The sequence below is a fragment of the Triticum urartu genome, chromosome 7A, assembly GCF_056163025.1.
Source record: "Triticum urartu cultivar PI428250 chromosome 7A, HENAU_Tu73, whole genome shotgun sequence".
NCBI classification, from domain to species: domain Eukaryota; kingdom Viridiplantae; phylum Streptophyta; class Magnoliopsida; order Poales; family Poaceae; genus Triticum; species Triticum urartu.
Window position 1 is genome coordinate 147,170,508 of NC_141879.1, and position 20,074 is coordinate 147,190,581.

Consider the following 20,074-nt stretch of genomic DNA (forward strand, 5'->3'; position numbering starts at 1 on the left):
CCATGAGCACGACAACTGCGGCCAGTCCTTGTGCACCAGATGCTGCCCCGGCCGACGCAGCTGGCATGATGGCTTCAGCAAACATATTGTTGACCGCCTGCGGCGACTGGTGCATCGCAGCCTGGATCTGCGGCGGAAGATGCGGCTGGGCGTGCTGCTGCACCTAGGGTTGTATGACAGCTGGAACCATCTGGACAGGCGGGTTGCCATGATGAACTGCGAATCCATGCCTAGCCGGGTGCCATCCGGCTTGATGCTGCGCAGCAACAATCTGGTCCTGAGTCATCCTCCTGCAATATGTGCGCTGGAACTCGAAGAAACGACACTGACGAGCCTGACAAAATATGAAACACATACTGGAATGCATTAGTCCGAGGACCTGCGATGACAAGCTGTGGCAACTAGATGCAGGGTCGGAACTTTCTGAATCAGAAATACAACTTACATCGTAGCAGATGCACTTGTAGAAACGATGACCGGCGTTGTTGCCGGTCCTAGCGACGGCGGTGACAACCTCGTCGCCACACAGAGGGCAGGGCATCAGAGGGAGCAGCCAGTCCGCTGGCACGGGGAGAGAGGAGGACGACGATGAGGACATGGCGGGTCAACCGGAGATGACCGGGCAAGGTCGAGCTCAATGATTCAAGAGGGGGGTGGGAGGGGGAGAATAGTGCATGCGGTAGATGAGGTTGTGACGGTTGGGCCGGTGGACATTTATTGACACACCTGTGCCAACGCCGTCTGTGCGGATCCTTCGTTCATACGGCTCATGATGGCTCAGCTGGGGGGCGGAGCCGTCGCGCAACCATCTGTCTCGCAACGGCGTCCGCTAGAGCCGTCGCAATCAATGCTCCTCTAATACACGAGACGGGAAATGCATATACGGTCAGAAAATACATGAAGACGCACATATCTTGGCGCATAGGAACGGTGCGGATATCGGGCTCATCTGAGCTCGAGCTCAGAAACGGATTTTGGGTAATACTATTGCTACTTATTCATTATTCATTGTTCCTTATTTTGAATTTTTAATTATTATTTCATTTTTTTTCTTTATTGACGATAAAACCAATGCCACTAATTTATTCCTTCTTATAATCGTTTTTGCGAAAAAAATAATATTATTATATGTTTATTCTTGCATATTTTTGAAAAATGTAATCTTTGTGAACCTAGTGTGCAATTTTTGTCGTTCTTTGTTTTTATTATTTTTTTTGTTCTTAAATGGGTAATACCGATGTCACTAATTTATTCTTCCTTGGGAAACTTTATTATTTTTATTTGCTTAAATTTTATTTCATTTCCTTTCTTCTTTAAGGTTAATACCAAAGCCACTAAATCATTCCTTCTTAGGAATTCTTTTTTTCTGAAATTTCATCATTATATGATTATTCTTGCATATTACAGAAAAGCACAATTTCTGTGGAGACCCTATGTAGTTTTTGTTTCTTTTTTCTTTTGATTTTCTTTCTTCTTAAAGTGTAATACTAATGCCACTGATGCATTCTTTCTTAGAGAACTTTATTATTTTCATTTTTTTCTTGAAGCGTAATTCTGAAGCCACTAATTCTTTCCTCCTTACGAAACTTTTTTTTTGTGAAAATTTCACAATTATATACTTATTATTTCACATTATAAAAAAGCATAATTTCTGCATAAATTTTGTGTAAATTTTGTTATTATTTTCTTTCTTCTTAAATGGCAATTCCCTTGTCGGTGAATAATCATTTCTTATAAAACTTCATTATTTTCATTATTTTGATTTAGAGAAAGTAGAGACGCCATGGATTAAATATCAATGCCACTAATTCATTCGATTTTACAAAACAAATCCACTAAGAACATGTAGTACAGAATTTATTTATTTTTTCTTTCTTTTTACGACGACCAACATGTATTTCAGTGATCACAAATCAAGCCTAAAAACAGCAATGTTTGCTAGAGCAAAGAGAAGCCTCTCTGCATAGAGCCAGCCAACTCAGTCGACGAGCTTGAGACCGAAATCCACATCTTCGCAGTGGCGCAGGAAGGGCACATGGGCCACGGGGTCAAGATCCTGCTTGCGCCGGCAGACGAGCGACGGCGGCGAGTGCAGGCACGGCTCGATGGACGCGGGCCTGACGCACGCCACGTCGGACCTCATCTTGCTCAAGTCCAGCGGGGCCAGCAGCCTTGGGCGCAGGCCGGCCAGCGCGTGCGCCACGTACCCGAAGGTCGACCACGACGTGGTGACCATCTCGTCGCAGTAGCTGAGCAGGAAGATCTCGGCGAGGGCGCGCTCGTTGTGCGCGCGCGCCTCCGTGTGCTGGTCCTGGTCGTGGCTCGGCTGGTACACGGTGACGAGCTCGCCGGAGGCGGTGGCGTTGTTGTAGTACATGCCGTGGAGCTTGTCGTAGTACTCGGGCTTCAACGACACCACCAGCACGGCCTTCACCTTATTCGCCTTGGACGTCGCCGTGGTGTTCGACGACGGCCGGACGATGGCAGGGGGTTCGCTGCCGGTGAGCTGCGGCAGGAGACGGTGCTCCCGCGTGCACCGGAGGATCTGGTCGAACATGACGTCGAACGGGACGGGGTGGTGCCAGACGATCCGCACCTGCACCCCGAGGCGCTGGTCGGCGCCGGCGAGGTAGCCGTCGAAGAACCTCTGCGCGATCCCCCACGCCGGGTTCCCCGGGTGGAGGAGGTACCTGCCGAGGTGGTGGAACACGGACCCCTTGGACGGGAACATGCGCTCCAGCTCGTCGCGGTACGTGGGCACGAGGAAGAGCGCCACGGCGAAGTAGCTGTCGGAGCGGAGCACCATCCAGTTGAAGCCGTCGAGCGCGCGGTGGTCCTCCTCGCAGAAGGTGTGGCTCTGGAGCCGGAGGTTCATGTTCTCCAGGTGGAGGTACACGTACGCCGGGAGCGCGCTGGAGGCATTGCCGCCGTCGTAGCGGACGACGTTGTTCTGGAGCATGGTCACGTAGCTCTCCTTGGATTCCGACCCGAAGCGGACGTCCTTGTAGGGGAAGCTGGCGGGCAGCAGCCAGGAGGTCCCCGGGAAGGGCTCGCAGAAGAGGCCCTCCATCTCCGGTGGCTCGTGGACGAGGAGGACGCGGGCGGTGAGCAGCGCGTAGAGGAAGGTGGAGACGAGGCTGAGCATCCGGTTGCCGAGGCCCTGGACGGGCAGCCACACCACGTACCTGCACTCGCCGCGGTCGCCGTTGCGGCCGGACCGGAGCTGCGCCATGGCCTCGCGGTACCGCGGCGTGTCCGGCCCGCACCGGCGGTGGTTGGCCTCGTACTGCCTCAGCTTCCGGACCAGATAAGGCGAGACCGGGAACGGCGACGGCTTCCATCGGCGGGAGCCCTCGTAGCGGCTGCGGCACGCCGGCTCGTCGAAGTCCGGCGAGAGGAGGCCGCCGAGGAGCCGGTCCGGTTCCCGGGGCGACGAGGAGGCGTTACGTGGACCTGTGATCGATGGATGGATCCGGCAAGCAAATCAATCAATGGACCGCATGGAACACGGGGCCCCTAGCTAAGGTGGCAGCCGGCATGGGTGGGTGAGCTTCAAGGAGAGTGGGTGCCGTACTCTGCTGTTTCACCTGCGCCCTGGCCAGGGCGTCGGCGGCGATGGAGGCGGCCCGGTCGCCGAAGAGGAAGAGCAGGAGCAGCAGCGGCAGCGCGGCGAGGAGGACGGCCATGACGGCGCCCCGGCGACGCTCCGGTGGATCTCGCGCTCCCGCAGCTTCCATCGCCTCGGAACCCATACGCAATCTAGTGCTTGTTTTGTTTTGTCGAGGTCGAGGAGGTCAAGTGGGGAGGTCAACTGTTGCAGTGGATTGATATTTATGCAAAGCTGTCCTGCATGGAGTAGAATGCCAGAATGGCAAAATCGGCAGATCCAAGAGTAGATCCAATAGTGCCGGGGTGGCTGTCTGCTGCTCATCATTCATTCCTTGTGCACACACATACAATGTGCTTGGAAGAGTTAGTACTTTGCTAAAAAAATTAAAATAATACATTTTTTTTAGTAATTTGCACAAATATTACGCCCAAAAAATTATTTTCAAAAATAATACACCGTCGGCCAGCAGCTGGCCGACTGGTCCTAGTCAGCTAGCAGCAGGCCGACTGGGTCTTATCGGCCAACTGCGAGCCGACAGGTGGCTTCTGGGCCACGCGGAGGCCGACTATTGGCCAGGCCACGTCGGGCGCTGGCTGGCTCACGAGTGACCCAGTCAGCCAGCTGCCGACCGATCGGCCAGCTGCTGGCCGACAGGGAGCCGGCCCCGCACCACACGTCTCTTTCTCCTCTCCTTCTTCTTTCCCTTTCTCCCACCGCAAGCTTCTCTCTGCTCTTCCTTCCTCCTCTCTCTTACACGAACTAGCTCCAATTAATACACCAAAATGCCCCGTTTTTTCGCGGATTTGGCACCGTGAATGGGTTCTACATAGTTAGGGGAGTCAAAAGAGACCTCGATCTACTGATGGGGTAGCTTGTGGTGGTCGTGGTGAGCATTTTGTTGGAGCATTTTTTCAGCGCATTGGTGGAGGTTGTGGCGGTGGTGGAGATGGAGGTGGTGGTGGTGAAGCTGGGGCAGTATGGTGGAGGTGAAGCTCCGGTAGTTTGGTGGAGTTTCCGGCTCCAGTTCCGGTGATTGAAGGCCGCCGTTCGTCGTTCGCACGCACGCTACAAGGGTATATTTCAACAAATATTTTTATTTTCGAAGTTGCGTGCAATTATTATTATTTGCTCCGGTAGTAATGTAAATATATTTAGGTAGTCGTGGTGAGCATTTTATTTCCCGGTACCGGTGTGCAATTATTGTTATTTGCTCTGGTAGTAACCTAAATATATTTAGGTGGTCGTGGTGAGCATTTTATTTCCCGGTTCCGGTGTGCGATTATTGTTATTTGCTCCGGTAGTAAACGTAAATATATTTAGGTGTGTCAGTAATTGGAGTTGCTCCGGTAGTAAACGTAAATATTTAGGTGTTCTTGGTGAGCATTTTAAGTTGTTGCTTAATACTTGTATTAGTTGCTCCGTTAATATTCTGTAATATATAGCTAGCTAATATATAGACATGTCTAATATTTCTTAGTGGGGGTATATTAAGTTGTTGCTTAATACCTGTATTTCGTTGTTGAAAAAAATAGGTGAGCCGAGATGTCTGATGTAGTGAACTTCAAATTTTGCTATGGCCCTGGTACTGTCCAAACAACTGAGATGGGAGCAGATCTGAGTGAATTTACTCATATAGATGTGCCAATGAGCGCACCTCAAACATGGTCTGTCAGTCAGTTGAAAGAATGGATTGCGGCAAGTTTAGGTCTTGATACTGAAACACACACCGTCGGTGTTCATGCATTGTGGACACGGTCAGGTTCAATAATTTACTTTTATTTGAGGCCGATAGAGCGAGACTCCGAATGGGTGCGGTGGTTACAAGGTTGTGAACGAAGGGGATGCAATCCTACACATGAAGGAGGTCACTACACATGAAGGAGGTCACTACACATGAAGGCGAGGGTGGCTACGATCCTGGTCATAGCAGTGTAGGGAGGCATTTATCTATGTCAAATGCTGGAGATGATTGTTACGAACAAGGACAGAGCAGTCAGGTAGAAGGAGGAAATGCTTATGGTTATGAACCAGGGCAGAGTAGTCAGGTAGAAGGAGGAAATGCCGATGGTGATTACAATGGCGAGGTGGACGCTGACGAGGTAGATGGGCACATGCAGGACCAGATGGAAGAAGAAGACACCGATGTTGAAAGGGGTCATGCCGATGATTCTGACGAGTCAGATGAAGAAGAAAATGCAGAGGAGGTCCCGAATCCTGCATCATGGAATCATGACTTCTCATCTGCAATGACCGTGAATGATGGACATGATTCAGCCTGGCAATATCACCAGAACAATATTGCGACGGGTGCTATGTATCCGAACAAGCAAGCCCTGAAAGATGCAATAATTAACTAGGCAATGTCCATGCAAAGGGTTTTCACAGCTCAGGTGTCCAGTCAGAAATTCCTGACAATGGTATGCAAGAACGCAGATTGTCCCGCCAGGGTGCACGGCTTTCTCCCTAAGTATGGCACAAGTTGGGTGATAAGTGACTTAGTTAATCACACTTGTCTTATTCCCTGCATCCCTCAGGATCATGCCAACCTTTCATCCACGCTTATTGCTCGGTTGTTTTACGATGAGATAGTGCAGGGCAAAGCTATGGAAGTGAAGGCAGTCCAGACAAAAGTCTTCGCCAGGTTCAAGTACAGAATTTCTTATGGCAAGGCTTGGAGGGCTAAGCATGCGGCGCTTGAGAGGAGATTTGGTTCTTATTTTGATGCATATGACTCTGTTGTCCAGCACCTCCACACCCTGCAGCAGCGGAATCCAGGCACCTATATCGATATCCAAGACATGTTCATGCCAGAGTTCCCAACTGTGAGGGTGCTGCATCGTCTCTTCTTCTCTTTCGATGTATGCATCGAAGCTTTCAAGCATTGCCGACCGGTGATATGTGTTGACGGTACTTTTCTCACAGGCAAGTACAAGGGTCAGATCCTGACAGCCATAGGTCAAGACGGCCAAAATCAAGTCATCCCACTCGCATTTGCTTTTGTGGAGAGTGAGAACATTGAAAGTTGGACATGGTTCTTCAGGCAGTTGAAAATATCAGTTGTGAAGGAGAAGCCGAATGTGTGCATCCTTCATGACAGGCATGCAGGTATACTCGGTGCGATAAGGACACTGACAAACCCAGGCCCTGAGGAACAAGTTCCATGGCAGGACTTGCAGAGCCGTTGGTGCATGCGCCATCTGGGGGCTAATTTATTCTCACAGTTTAGAAATAAGAACCTGATGAATCTGTTCAAAAAACTCTACAAGCAGAACCAGCTATGGAAGTACAATTTGATACGCGATAGACTTAATGTGTGCACGCAGAGACACGTGAGGGATAGGAAAGCTGCAAGAGATGCAGCGGTGAGGGCACATGTTGAAGCAGTAGCTGCACAGTTGGCAACAGGAACAGCGGCCGTGGAGGAGGAGCCTGTTGGGCTATGTGACCTGCCAGGCTTTGACCCACCTGGTACTAGGAGAAGGCTTGGGAGGTCGATTAAAACCTTCGAGCAGTGGATAGAGCATGAGCCTCTAGAGAGGTGGTCTTTGCTAGATGACACACATGGAGCACGATACGGTGTCATGACAACAAACCTCGCAGAAACATACAACTTTGTCCTCAGAGGAAACCGGGCATTGCCACTTACAGCCATCGTTGAGGGTATTTTCTATGGCACCGTCAAGTATTTCAGAGATAGACGTCAAAAAGCAGAGCAACATATCTTCAACAACCTGAATACACGGTACTGTGAAAGAGTCACGAAGTACATGGACAACAAGATGCAGAAAGCTAGATCACACACTGTAGTGGCCATCGGTAATCAAGAAAGAAGGTTTGAGGTCCGCATCGTCATCCTCCGTCGATGCAGAATTCTTGCCCTTCGAGGATGCAGAACTCTTACCCTTGGACGATGTAAAACTCTTGCCCTTCGAGGATGCAGTACTCTTGCCCTTGGACGATGCAAAACTCTTGCTCTTTGACGATGCAGAACCCGGAAGCGGCGGCATGAAGATATCATCTTCGTCCTCGCTCTTCTCAGTCCATAAAAATGGATGCTTTTCTGTAGTCCTTCTGAAAATTTCACTCTCCGGCTCCACTACCTTCTTCCACCTTGCATGCAACCTAAAAAGTTCTATACGTACCTCCTCATAGGTCCTTTCAGGCCACCCAGACATACGTAATTCGTGAGCCAACTCATTCATTATGGTGTCACTACCGGTGAGTTCGTCCCATGGAACTATCCTATTGTCCATCCTGAAATCGGTAGCTAGCCTCAGAAGAGTCCTGCTCATCTCAGGGTGAAAACTACGATCAAAAGGATAATGGGACATCTCAACTACACTACACTGGAATGCTTATCCTCCTCTGTCTGAAGGGGGTTTTATAGGTAGGGATGAGAAAATGGCGGGAAAGAACGACTGCGGTATGGCGGGAAAAGGGTGGCGGGAAAGAGCTGGCGCGAACATATGGCGGGAAACGGGTGGCGGGAAAGAGTTGGTGCGAACATATGGCGGGAAAGGGTTGGCGCGAACATATGGCGGAAAAGAGTTGGCGCGAACATATGGCGGGAAAATATTACGGGCAAAGGGTTGCACGAAATACGTCATAGTTTATAAAAAAATCCAGGGAGCGTTCAGGAAAAAAATGGTGGCATGCACCAGTCGGCCCACAGCAGGCCAATTAGTCCCTGCGGCCCGCAGCTGGCCAATTAGTCGCTGTCGGCCCACAACAGGACAATTAGACTCTGTCGGCCCACTACTGGCCGACTGGACCTGAACTGGTGGTCAACAGGCCAATCGGCCAGCAGCTAGCCGATAGGGTCTCAATCGGCCTGCTGTGGGCCGACTAGGTCCACTCAGCCTGCTGCGGGCTGATGGTGTATTATTTTTGAAAATTATTTTTTGAGCGTAATATTTGTGCAAATTAATAAAAAATGTATTATTTAAAAAAATTAGCTAGTACTTTGGCCTCCTTTGGAAAAGATTCTAGAAACGATTTTGCTAATTTTGAGTCGACGTCTCAATTCGATGTTATATTCATGAGATTTTACATTGAGATATGTGCAAATTTATCTTTTAGTTCTTTTTTTATATGTTATGTCACTCGACGGAGACTATTAAGACCAAGTCACACCGAGCGCTGAAAAGGAAAAAACCAACAGTAATTGGATATAATGTATGTATGTCTAAAACAGAGAAACGAAAAACGTTAGAATTTTACATACTCGAGTGTTCGGTTCATGTAATAGAGAATATGAATCCTAATAAACAGAGTCAAATCAAAGTCAAATTGCGTCAAAAAGTATTGTAGCATGTTATTATGTCTGTTTGGTTCTAGGCCTAGGAGTGTCACATTTTGCCACATATTTCTTGCCACACTTGCCTAAGGTTAGTTCTTTAAAATGAGAGCCACAAGTTGGCAAGCCTAAGGGAATCTTGCCACACTTTTTGAGTGTATGTCATGTGGGGCCCTAGTGTGACAAAAAGTATATTGCCTAAGGTAAAACTTGAACCAAACACTCTCCTAAATTGGTCAAAGTTGCATAATCTTATGTGTGGCAACATGTGGCAACCATAGTCACAAACCAAACAGCCCCTTATGATCTCAGTCTTGTTTTTTGTGCTTAGGAATTTAAAAAGGCCCTGATAAGTGTCACACATGTGGCACGGACACATGGCAACTTTGAGCATTGTTTATAGCAAATTTAATGACGCGAGGATGGCAAATTTAGTTGTCAAGTATGACAACTTTCTTTTTAGATGGCAGATTTTATTTTTTTTTAAATGATAGCCTTAGTTGTAAAAAACGTTAGAACCAAAATGCTTCGTGTCACACGTATGTCACCTATCATTTGTGATATGAAAAGGAGGTTCAATTGGATTGTAAAATTACTATGTTTTTCCTCTAAAACCAAGACCAAATAAAAATGACCATCATTTTGTGATTGCTACATTCCTTTGAAATAAAGGCTTGAATAGCAAAACCATAAAAAAAATTACCATTCCAATTCCTGTGTATTTACTACACTTTTCCTTTGAACAACGAAGACCTTAGTAGGTTCCATTTTTCGAAGGAAACAAATGAAAACCTCACTGGAGTTAATCCAGGCAAGGTTCTCAGTTCGGTTGAACCTTAATCCAGGTTTAACATCACCATCGCAGTACTAGCGCCACCAAACGAGAGGAATTGGAGGGACTGCAAACTGAATTTGCGACATTTGCCGCTTCAGTGGATTACCATAATTCTCATTTGCCTTTTTTGTAAAAAAAAATGCAGGGATAATTTTTGTATTTGTTTCACCCTTATTTCTCAACTTTGTAGCTCATTTTCCATGAAAAATATAAAATAATCACATCACAACACAATCCAATAGTGATTCTGAGATTTATGGCAAATTTGACAAATTTGACCCGTGGACGAAATCAAATCATAGAATGAACTGTCCATGAAACTATTTCACATGGCTGACCTTTTTGTGTGACGCCCGACACGAAGGCGCCACACTACACTGTGCAACGCCTCACAGATAGGCACTACACGCCTGGCCCACGTTGCACCCCAAACTGCCTAAAAGTTGTTAAGTCATTGTGCAGAGCCTAAGAGCTAGGCGCTGCACTGTATAGTGTGGCGCCTAGCTCTCAGACGCTGCACTAGTGGTTGCACTACAAAATGAAGCAAGCACTAATGTAACGCCTAGAAGCTAGGCGCTACACTGTATAGTGTGGCGCTTAGCTCCCAGGCACTGCACACTGACTTTAGTAATTTTCGGATCACACGGGTGCGACGCTGGTCAGGCGTGTAGCGCCTATCTATGAGACGTTGCACAGTGTAGTGTGACGCCTTCGTGTCGGGCGTCACACAAAAAGGTCAGCCGCGTGAAATAGTTTCACGGACAGTTTATTCCGTGATTTGATTTCATCCATAGATCAAATTTGTCAATTTTGCCGAGATTTATAGGGTCTAGCAGACCAAGTTCCTCCCGCGGGTAGCCACTCCGGCTACAGCGGCTCTGGACCACGGATACGAACCTGCAACACAGGTTGCAGTCCCATGTTGCGTGTCCGTTGTGCGACCAGGAGGCGGAATCTACTGATCACCTCACATGTTGTTCAAAAGATGTAGCCTGCACGGTTCAAAAAGATTAAAAGAAAATAACAAGTTCATAAAACAAACCATAGAAATTCACAAAATTTCACGGGGATAAAATTTGGAAGTTTAGAGGACATTTGGAACTTTAGAAAACAAAACATATGATGCCATAAAATGATCAAAAGTTCAAGGTGTGAAAATATTGAAAGTTCAAAGGTAACATCAAGAAAAAGTTCAAAAGTTGAATGTGTGGCATTCAAAAATGAGTTTTACCGTATTCAACACTGCTCTTAAACCATGGTGAATTTGAAAGATGGTCAACACGAAAAAATTGCTCATTTTCAATAGGTTTTCAACAGTATATCATTTGCTTCATTCCAATTAACGGTTTAGGACTATGAACAAAAAACAGAGTGCAAGTCAGATGTGAAACACCCAACAGTTCAAAAGCCACGCTGATTGCAATTTGGATGAGAAAAAGATAGTAAAAAAACTAAAGCCAAAAAAAGGGTTGCTACTAGATGTTCACGTGCTACAGAAGAAAACAAAGGAGTTCAAAATAAAATAAAGGAGCAGTTTGATGTTTAAAAATCAATAAGTGATGTGAAAAATAAATGGAAATTGTAAAATCTACCAAAATAAATAAATAGGAGTATCTGAATAAGAAAAGGTTAAAAAAACTCAAAGTTCGCACTGGAAAATGCGGGAAGGTCACCGAACAAAAAATCTGAGTGTTTGGGGGAGAAAAAAAATATATAATGAAGCTTACGGTGCAAAGTTTTGATAGTTCAGATGCAACACCGAGACAAATTCGGAAAAAAAAAAGTAATACTCGAACAAACTTGGGAAGCTGACGTTCCCACAAGTAAAAAAATCTACTACTCCCTCCGTCCCATAATATAAGAACGTTTTTTACACTACACTAGTGTCAAAAACGTTCTTATATTATGGGACAGAGGGAGTACATGATAGAAGAACGTGCTAACTCCTGTACAGCTGGTACAACCGAAAATCCCTCGGAAAAATGGTTTGTTCTCTTCCTCTTTCCTTACATACTCCGTGCTAGAATTGCTAATCCTGTATAATATGTCGCCAATTCACAACAGTTACCAGTCACAAGGAACATTACCTATGAAAAAATGGTGTCTTTCATTCCTAATTACTGCTAGTATTATCTAACACTGTCAGAAATTCATAACTTAAGACAAGAAAAAGAAAAGGACGTGGAAAAAAAGGTGTATCTCTACAAGAGCTAGTTCACTTGGTAGAGAACTCAAACAGCATTGTATGCATGTACTTCTCACCAGGACGAACGATCACTGATGGAAAATTAGGTTGGTTGACCGCATTTGGGAAACCTTGCGTCTCAAGGCAGAGACCTGCGTGCTTCCCATAGACTGCACCTCCTTTCCCCACAATGCCAGCAAGGAAATTACCAGTGTAGAATTGCACTCCAGGAGCATCCCCCCAAATGTTTAGGACCCTAAAGCTTGACGGATCTGTCACCTTAGCCACATGCCGCAAGCCTGACTTCACTTCGCGAGAATCATCAAGCACATAGTTGTGATCATAACCACCAGGGACTTGGCCGATCCTTTCGCCAATCTCAGCCTCAGACAGAAAATCAAATGGCGTGCCACTCACTTGCATAAACTCGCCTGTGGGTATTGAAATTTGATCTACTGGAGTTATCTGAGATCCCCGTATCTGGATAGAATGTGCAAGCACATCTCCAGAGTCGTGGCCTGCCAGGTTCCAGTAGGTGTGTTGTGCTAAACTGACAGGTGTGGCCTTGTTCAAAGGTGTAGCCTCCATCTCTAGCTTCAACTCCATGCTTGATGGAAGAGAATATCTGGCAGTAACAGAAACATCACCTGGGAAACCTGTTTACTTGAGAGAGATCCGTCAGATTATAGTGAATTTCAACCCTTCATGTAGTTAACTGTTCAATGGGAGTTAGTTGCCACGGTACCTTCCTCTCCATCTTTACTATAATATTTTAAGGTGATTGATGGGGTCTTCCCTTTGTTATATTCAGCGACTTCCCATATGACTTTATCAAACCCTTTAAATCCACCTAGAAAAATTAATATCACACAGCATTAGAGTTGAGTATGTGATAGCACAAGTAATATAGTGATCTTTTTCTCTGTGCATGTATATTATGTGTGTTTGTGATTATATCGACCATGATACAAAAAATGATTGATCTTGACAGAGTGCATATTCAGATAAGCCATTCTCCTTAACCCAGACTGCCACAAATACTTATTCTGCACAGCAGATGGACTAGTGTGATTCAAGGAATTTCTTACATGTTCTTGCAGCTGTTCAACATGGATGATGCTAGCTACAGCGGCACCAGATGTTACAGAAATCAGGTTAAAGTTTGCCATGTCTATATGAACCAAACATGCATAAACAAGATTATACTCCCTCCGTCCGCAAATACTTGTCGGAGAAATGGATGCATCTAGACGCATTTCAGTTCTAGATACATTCATTTTTATCCATTCCTTCGACAAGTATTTCCGGACGGAGGGAGTACCTCACAACTTCACTACATCATGAGACCTGCAAATTTAAATTGGTAGAACTGGGCTTTAACCCCTAAATACTGTCACACTCCTACATAGCTCTAGCAGTGCGACAAGGGCACAAGTTGTCGGAGTGTCAGAGAAGAGCACGGCACAGAGCCACAGAACAACAGAGATGCAGGAGAAGGTGTTCAGGCGTTAACGGACGAAACTGATGTTCGAGTCGATCGAGGAAAGCGAGGCAAGAAGGGACTCCAGTTGGCGCCATCAAGTAGGTGATTTGGCATTGAGTTGCTAGTGGGTTACCCGGAGGGCAGCAGGTGTGGTGTGGCCCAGTTATAAGCCATTGTAGTGTACGGTTTGCAGTCATCGAAGTGTGGCCCAGTTATAAGCCATTGCAGTGTACTGTTTGCAGTCATCGAATATGAAATGAATATCTGATTTCCCCTTCCCCTGTTCTTCCTCAAGTCTCTGCTCCTTCCCCTCTGTTCTTCCTAAGTTCGTCCGATCTGCTGTTACATCTAGCCCAATCATAGGCTAGGTCATAACAATTGGTATTTAGCTTCTTTGGTCCACCGCTACGCTGTCTCACACTCTCTTGGTCGACTGGTAAAATTTCCAAGAGCGGGTCACTGGTTGCTTTCGAGCGATCGGGCATAAATCCTATGATCGGTTAGGTCGATTCGGGGGAGCAGTCACGGCTCCGTTGCTCAAGCCTAGCACCCAGCCACAGTACGTCGTCACCGGGATCAGAAGTATGGAGGAGAAGCTGCTCGCTGAGATCAAGGCCTTGTCAGACCGATTCGGTGCACTCGATCTAGTTCAGCAGCAGAAATTCAGTACTAACAGCAAGCTGGCAAGATTGGCAGAAATTCAGTACAGATTTGTTGCAGGAATTTGAAGTCAATGTCCACAGGGACAAGTTAAGGGAATTGTATTTGCTCAAGCAAGTGGATAGTGTTGAGAAATACAAGAGAAGTTTGATCAGCTGGCGTATCACATTAAAATATATGATCCAGCTGTTGGAAGGTTGATTTTTTTTTTATGATAGGAAGGTTGATGTTGGTAAATCAATTTATTATGGGGCTCAAACCAGAATCAAGGGGTCATGTGGAAACACAGTTGCCACATACAGTAGCTCAAGCAGCAGTGTTTGCAATGATTCAGGAAGTAGATTCTGGTAGCTCTCACGGTTTTCTGAACCAATAATTTGTGGATAGGTAGCATTTGCCAAGCAGACCAGCAAGACCAATGAGAGTCAAAGTGGCAAATGGGGATATATTACATTGCAATACAGAAGTGCCTGAGTTAGTGTGGAACATACAACAAGGCTTTTTTACTCATCCAATGAAAGTACTTAACCTGGAGGGTTATGGTGCTGTCCTTAGAATGGACTGGTTAGCAAAGTTCGGTGTAATTGGGAAGACAAACGGGTGGAGTTTCAATATCAGGGACAAACAGTGAAACTTCAGGGAGTGGTCTCACCATCTCTGCCCACTTCTCAGGAGGCTACTCTAGAGGAGATTGACCAGTGGCACCAAGTTAATGACATATGGGCTTGGGCTCTGGCTGTGGTTTGCCCTCTGTCAGATACTGTACATGATACCACTGTGCCCACGGAGATTCAGTTAGTGTTGTTAAAAATCAGACAAGTGTTCCAGGAAGCAAAATCTCTCCCTGCTCACAGAAGCTTTGATCATGCTATTAAACTGCTACATGGGGCAGCCCTGTAAATTCTAGGCCCTATAGATATGCTCCTCACCAGAAGGATGAGATAGAAAGGCAAGTGGCTGAGATGATCAAGGCAGGCATTGCTACACCAAGTATGAGCACTTATGCATCTCCTATTCTACTGGTTAAAAAGAAGGACAACATCTGGAGTTTTGTGTGGATTATAGAAGGTTGAACATGGCCACAGTTCAGAACAAATTTTCACTAACCATTGTTGAGTAGCTACTTGATGAGTTAGCTGGTGCCTCTTGTTTTACCAAGTTGGGTCTTAGAAGTGGGTTTCATCATACCAGGATGGCGCGAGAAGATGAAGCTAAAACTGCATTTAAAACTCACCATGGTCATTTCCAGTTCAGGGTAATGCCACTTGGTCTAACAAATGTACCTGCCACCTTTCAGTGCCTGATCAATTCCTTATTCCAGCCTGTCATGAGAAAATTTGTCCTTCTATTCATGGATGGCATTTTGGTATACAGCCCCTCTCTTACTACACATGTGAGACGCTTAGAGCAAGTGTTTGAGATCTTGCAACGAAACCAATTGTTTGCAAAGCAAAGTAAATGTGTTTCTGCTACCAGTCAGCTGGAATATTTGGGTCATATCATTTCCGGACAGGGAGTAGTAGGCTAGTTTTACCCTCGGTGAAAAGTTTCCCCCATTTGGAAAGCTATTATGAAAGTAAAGGAAGTATATTTGGCAGGGAGGAAAGTGATCTTAAACTCTGGTAATATAGCCAGAGTTTGGAATGATCCTATTAGAGGTGCTGCCCCCTTGAGAGATAAATTTCCAGCCTTATTCCACATTTGCAACTGTCAGGATATTACTGTGGCTGAGTTTAAAAATTTTGAGGGTGATGACCTGTTTAGAAGAAATTTGCATCCTCCCCTCACGGATCAGTGGAATGATCTGGTTGAGGTGGTTAACTCCTGGCATTTATCTGATGAGACTGATCAGATTAGTTGGGTTTTGGGTAAAAAAGGTAAATTCTCGACCAAATCGGTCTATACCTATTTGGAAAGGCCTCTGGCTGGATGTGACTATAGATGGATCTGGAAAGCAAAAATCCCCCTCAAAATCCAAATTTTTCTTTGGCAAGTGTTCCAGGACGCGGTTCTGACTAGAGAAGTCATGAGAAGGCGTAACTGGGCAGGCAATCCTAAATGCTCATTCTGTAATAATGTGGAAACCTCGCAGCATCTTTTCTTTACTTGCCCTGTTGCTCGGGTGGTATGGAGGATGGTTGGATGTGTGCTGGGCACGTCTCTCTGTCCAAACAACATTTGGCAGTACTTTTCCTGGTGTTACATTTTCCTTCCTGATGGGACCAAATTTTACACCTCTGGTTTGGCAGCAGTTTGTTGGGCGATTTGGAACAATCGTAACCAGGCTACTTTTGAACATAAAGATCTCAAAAGCCCCTTTAATGTGGTATATGCTGCTTGTGGTTTTTTGGTGTATTGGGCAGGTTTGATGGCTGGTGATGATCGGGAGGCCATGGAGCGCGGAGCCAAGATGCTCAGGTCCAGTGCTTCGATGATGATGAGAATCTGCACGGCTCCAACCAACTCAGCTTCGAACTGATCCCCTTCTACATCTCTTCGAGGCTCCGAGCTTTCGTCTGTCAGGATAGGCCTTCACTCCTGCGCGGGTGCTCTGTTTTGCTCGTTTGTGAGCCTGTAAACTTGGTGGTTTTAGACTGTTTCGGGTTCCTTTTGGAGCTTTCCTGGTGTTTAGGTCCTAGATTTCGCGTGATCACAGGTGTCGCTGGGTTTTCGCCCCGTAATGAGCTGCTCGATGACGAGTGCTCATGGCGGGTTTCCCAGTGGTGCCTTGAACTCCCCCCCCCCCCCCCCCCCTTTCTAGCTTCCTTATGTTGCTTGTGGCTTTTGGATCCGTGGTGTTCTGAACTATGTATTTCCGTTATGCTTTTAATGGAAAGGGGTCGAGGCCCGGTTCAAAAAAGTAGTAGGCTGGTAGCTACAGATCCTGAGAAAACTACTGCAATAATAAGCTGGCCAGTCCCTGATAATGTCACTCAACTCAGAGGGTTTTGGGACCTAACAGGTTATTATAGAGTGAAAGGCTACAGTTAATTGGCAAAACCCCTCACTCAACTAGTACTTCAGAAGAATAAGCAATTCCTGTGGACACCCGAAGCACAACATGCTTTCAATCAACTCAAAGCTGCAATGGCCTCCACCTGTTTTGGCACTACCAGACTTCCAAAAACAGTTTAGCATAGAGGTTGTTGTTTTTGCCACTGGAATAACTGTTGTTCTATCTCAAGAGGGGCATCCCATAGCTTATTATAGCAAGGCTTTGGGGGTTCAAAATCAAAAGTTGTCTATCTATGAAAAAGAGTTTTGAGCGACTAAGTCTTTACTATTCCAAAAAAGACCACAGTAGCATATTAAAATGGTAAAATGATCCCCTGCGCATCCTTTTCCATTTAGGCGCAAAATATTCAGATCCTGATTTTTTGGGGGTCTAAATTCATAAAATAGAGCGTGAACTCATATCATTGGCAACTTAAATATCAATGAACCATCCAACTAAAAATAGTAGCTAATGTTTTAAAGGTGAATCTAATTACCCACATGTCCCATGGCGTCTCACTGAAGAAGATTCTCCTTATTGTATACTAATTCCGTTTATTGTATATTAATTCTGTTTAGCAGAAATATCACGGTCATCTGCAGTCTCAATCAGTTGCAGTCTCAATCAGTCACAAATGTTTGGCAGCAGGGTAGGAGGATAAGCAAACTGTAAGCATTACAACTCAGGCCTCCTATGTCTTACCATGAAGAGTGTTAGGTGGGTTGTTGATGCCCAAACTATATTGCACGCCATTTAAAGTAAACTTTCCATCCTTGATTCTATTTGCAACTCGCCCAACAATGCAGCCAAAGTAAGGCGAGGTGCCATTCTAAAAATAAGAGAACACAAACCATCAGCACCAAACAAATGTATCGATATATAAGTATAAGTAGATCTAATCATATAAGATCAGCAGTAGATGTAATGCATATAAGTAACATGCACATAAGGGCATCTCGAGCCGGTCCCTCAAAATAAACATAAAATTAGAAGAATAGTATGCTAGCATGATATCCATCTTGTATGGTTTTATTCACAACACCATTATGATCGACGGCGTACCCCTTAAAATACCCCAATGAGCCAAGATTGAGACATCAGACCCCTCGTAGTGGATAGTATCATAGATTAGTCTATGATACTACCTCCCCAATCCGAAAGCATAGTATCATACTATCACTTCATTTATTCATTTGTAGAATCTCGATACAAAGTTGTGGGTAGAATTTATTTCTTAGTAACTTTTTTCATTTAACGTGGATAAAAGCATCATAATACTAAATTGCCACCTCAGCTAAATTGCCTAGTTGGCATACTTGATATGATACCCCCATACGGGAGGACTAATATGATACTCGAACTCTTATCTAATTTGAATGATTTGAAGATTTGCTCACCACGCCTGCCACGCGGTTAGAACCCTGTCTCACATCCTTGATTGCACGGTCAGATCATCTTTTTTTTTAATGTGGCAATGCATTCTTATGCGAGGGGGTCTCAGCACAAACATTATTACACTACAAAACATGTGGGGCGAGGGTACAAAAGAAAACAAGGCCACTAGGCTAGTTGATTGACTTCCAAAAGTCCCATCCAAAAAAAATGATGTCCAAAAGCCAGAAACCAAGAAACATCCCCTTTCCGGTCCTCGGACAGTAATCCTATCCGAGAATGCACCGAAATTGGCTAACACACCGCTGCAAATCGAAAGGCACAGATCAAGAACTAACCAGGTACGGATCCAGGGAGTCGAATCCAAGCACCACATCAGCAAGAACCCCTGCGGAGGCACACGGGACGACAATCACAACCACAACCACAACCGTAACAAATCAGCAACGAGCCAGCCCGCAGCAGCAGCAAACAAACGTACCGTTCTTGTCCGGGACAAGCAGCGAGGTGACGGCGGCGCCGACATTGCTGATCCTGGCGCGAACCCTGCCGTTGTCGAGCTCGAGCAGCTCCGGGGAGGGCGGCCGCGAGGGGGGCACCGGCGCGGGCGTGGGGACGACGAGCCTGTCGGGCTTCCTGGGGGCGCGGAGCAGGGGCGCCGGCGCGGAGAGGATGGTGACGGAGGCGAGGAGGTAGACGGCGGCGAGCAGGAGGAGGAAGAAGGGCGGGGTGATGCGGAGGATCTTGAGCCCGGCGTGGGGCTGGGGCTGGTGGTGATCCCGGAACCGGTTGGAGGCGGCGTGCTGGAGGTGCGGCCGGGTCGGCGGGGTCCTCGGGGACAGGGAGGAGTGGGAGTGCTGCTGAGCTCCCAGCAGCTGCTCCATTTCCCTCCCCCCGGAGATCTGTCTGCTCCGGACTCCGGTCTTCTGGGGTTAGGCCTGATCCGGGTTAGGCCGGCGGCTCCTTCGTCGCCCCCGGGTCACGCGCATCGCGCGCCTCGCCTGGATCCCCTCGAGCGCGCCGGACCCTCGCAGACCATCGCCCGCATCGCGCGCCTAGATCGATCCACTCCTCTCTGTCCACCGCCTACCGATCCGTTCCTGTTGTGTCGAGCGCACGGTTTCTTTTTTCTTTTTGATTTTTGAAATCATAAGGCCAACTTTGACCGCGCGACGCCAAACAGATGTCCGTTTTGCCCGGATTCTGTCCGTTGGATAGGATAATGGGATCGTGTTTGGATCATTTTTAGGATGCGGTGATCGTGCGCCAAACGCACGGACGCACCCCGGCCGCATCCTATTCGCGTATTTTTTTCTCTTCTGCAAGCTCTTAACTTTTTTTTATCATTCATTTTTGGTATATGGGAATACATCACCAAATTTTGATTAGAAAAGTAAGACCAAAGAAAATAAGAATCACAAGAATACATTTTAGAAGATATCCAACTTCCATAACTGCTTCTGTAAGTTGGATTGGTGCCTTCTCAATGCATTCATTGTTTATTTGCGGAGGAGCCTCGATCTTGCGTGCTTCTTTTTTCTTCGAGTATAAAGAAGTAAAGGTTGCTTCCTCGCATCTAGTCTCGTGTCTAGTCTCTAATCTAGTAACAAGTGCACTT

The 20,074-nt window shown here is 46.4% G+C and overlaps 2 protein-coding genes and 1 pseudogene across 2 annotated transcripts; 1 reads left to right on the top strand and 2 right to left on the bottom strand.

The window, feature by feature from the left end:
- Positions 1 to 1,817: 1,817 nt before the first annotated feature.
- LOC125521417 (putative fucosyltransferase 8) lies at positions 1,818 to 3,855 on the bottom strand. Its single transcript, XM_048686478.2, has 2 exons — positions 3,575 to 3,855; positions 1,818 to 3,453 (listed from the first exon to the last, which is right to left on the bottom strand). The coding sequence occupies exons 1-2, from the start codon at positions 3,750 to 3,752 to the stop codon at positions 1,979 to 1,981; spliced, it is 1,653 nt and encodes a 550-aa protein (XP_048542435.1). The 5' UTR covers positions 3,753 to 3,855; the 3' UTR covers positions 1,818 to 1,978.
- A 1,297-nt stretch (positions 3,856 to 5,152) lies between these two features.
- On the top strand, positions 5,153 to 7,590 carry LOC147958658 (uncharacterized; annotated as a pseudogene).
- Positions 7,591 to 11,674: 4,084 nt separating this feature from the next.
- LOC125519540 (uncharacterized) lies at positions 11,675 to 19,580 on the bottom strand. Its single transcript, XM_048684322.2, has 5 exons — positions 18,938 to 19,580; positions 18,795 to 18,844; positions 17,767 to 17,893; positions 12,672 to 12,776; positions 11,675 to 12,582 (listed from the first exon to the last, which is right to left on the bottom strand). The coding sequence occupies exons 1-5, from the start codon at positions 19,338 to 19,340 to the stop codon at positions 11,957 to 11,959; spliced, it is 1,311 nt and encodes a 436-aa protein (XP_048540279.1). The 5' UTR covers positions 19,341 to 19,580; the 3' UTR covers positions 11,675 to 11,956.
- Positions 19,581 to 20,074: the final 494 nt, after the last annotated feature.

Coding starts and splice junctions, on each gene's coding strand:
- LOC125521417 (XM_048686478.2), bottom strand. CDS start 3,752: ATGGGTTCCGAGGCGATGGAAGCTGCGGGAGCGCGAGATCCACCGGAG. Junction 3,454..3,574: donor GGCGCAGGTGAAACAGCAGA/GTACGGCACCCA, acceptor CATCGATCACAG/GTCCACGTAACGCCTCCTCG.
- LOC125519540 (XM_048684322.2), bottom strand. CDS start 19,340: ATGGAGCAGCTGCTGGGAGCTCAGCAGCACTCCCACTCCTCCCTGTCC. Junction 18,845..18,937: donor GCTTGTCCCGGACAAGAACG/GTACGTTTGTTT, acceptor GTGCCTCCGCAG/GGGTTCTTGCTGATGTGGTG. Junction 17,894..18,794: donor ACTCCCTGGATCCGTACCTG/GTTAGTTCTTGA, acceptor TCTTATTTTTAG/AATGGCACCTCGCCTTACTT.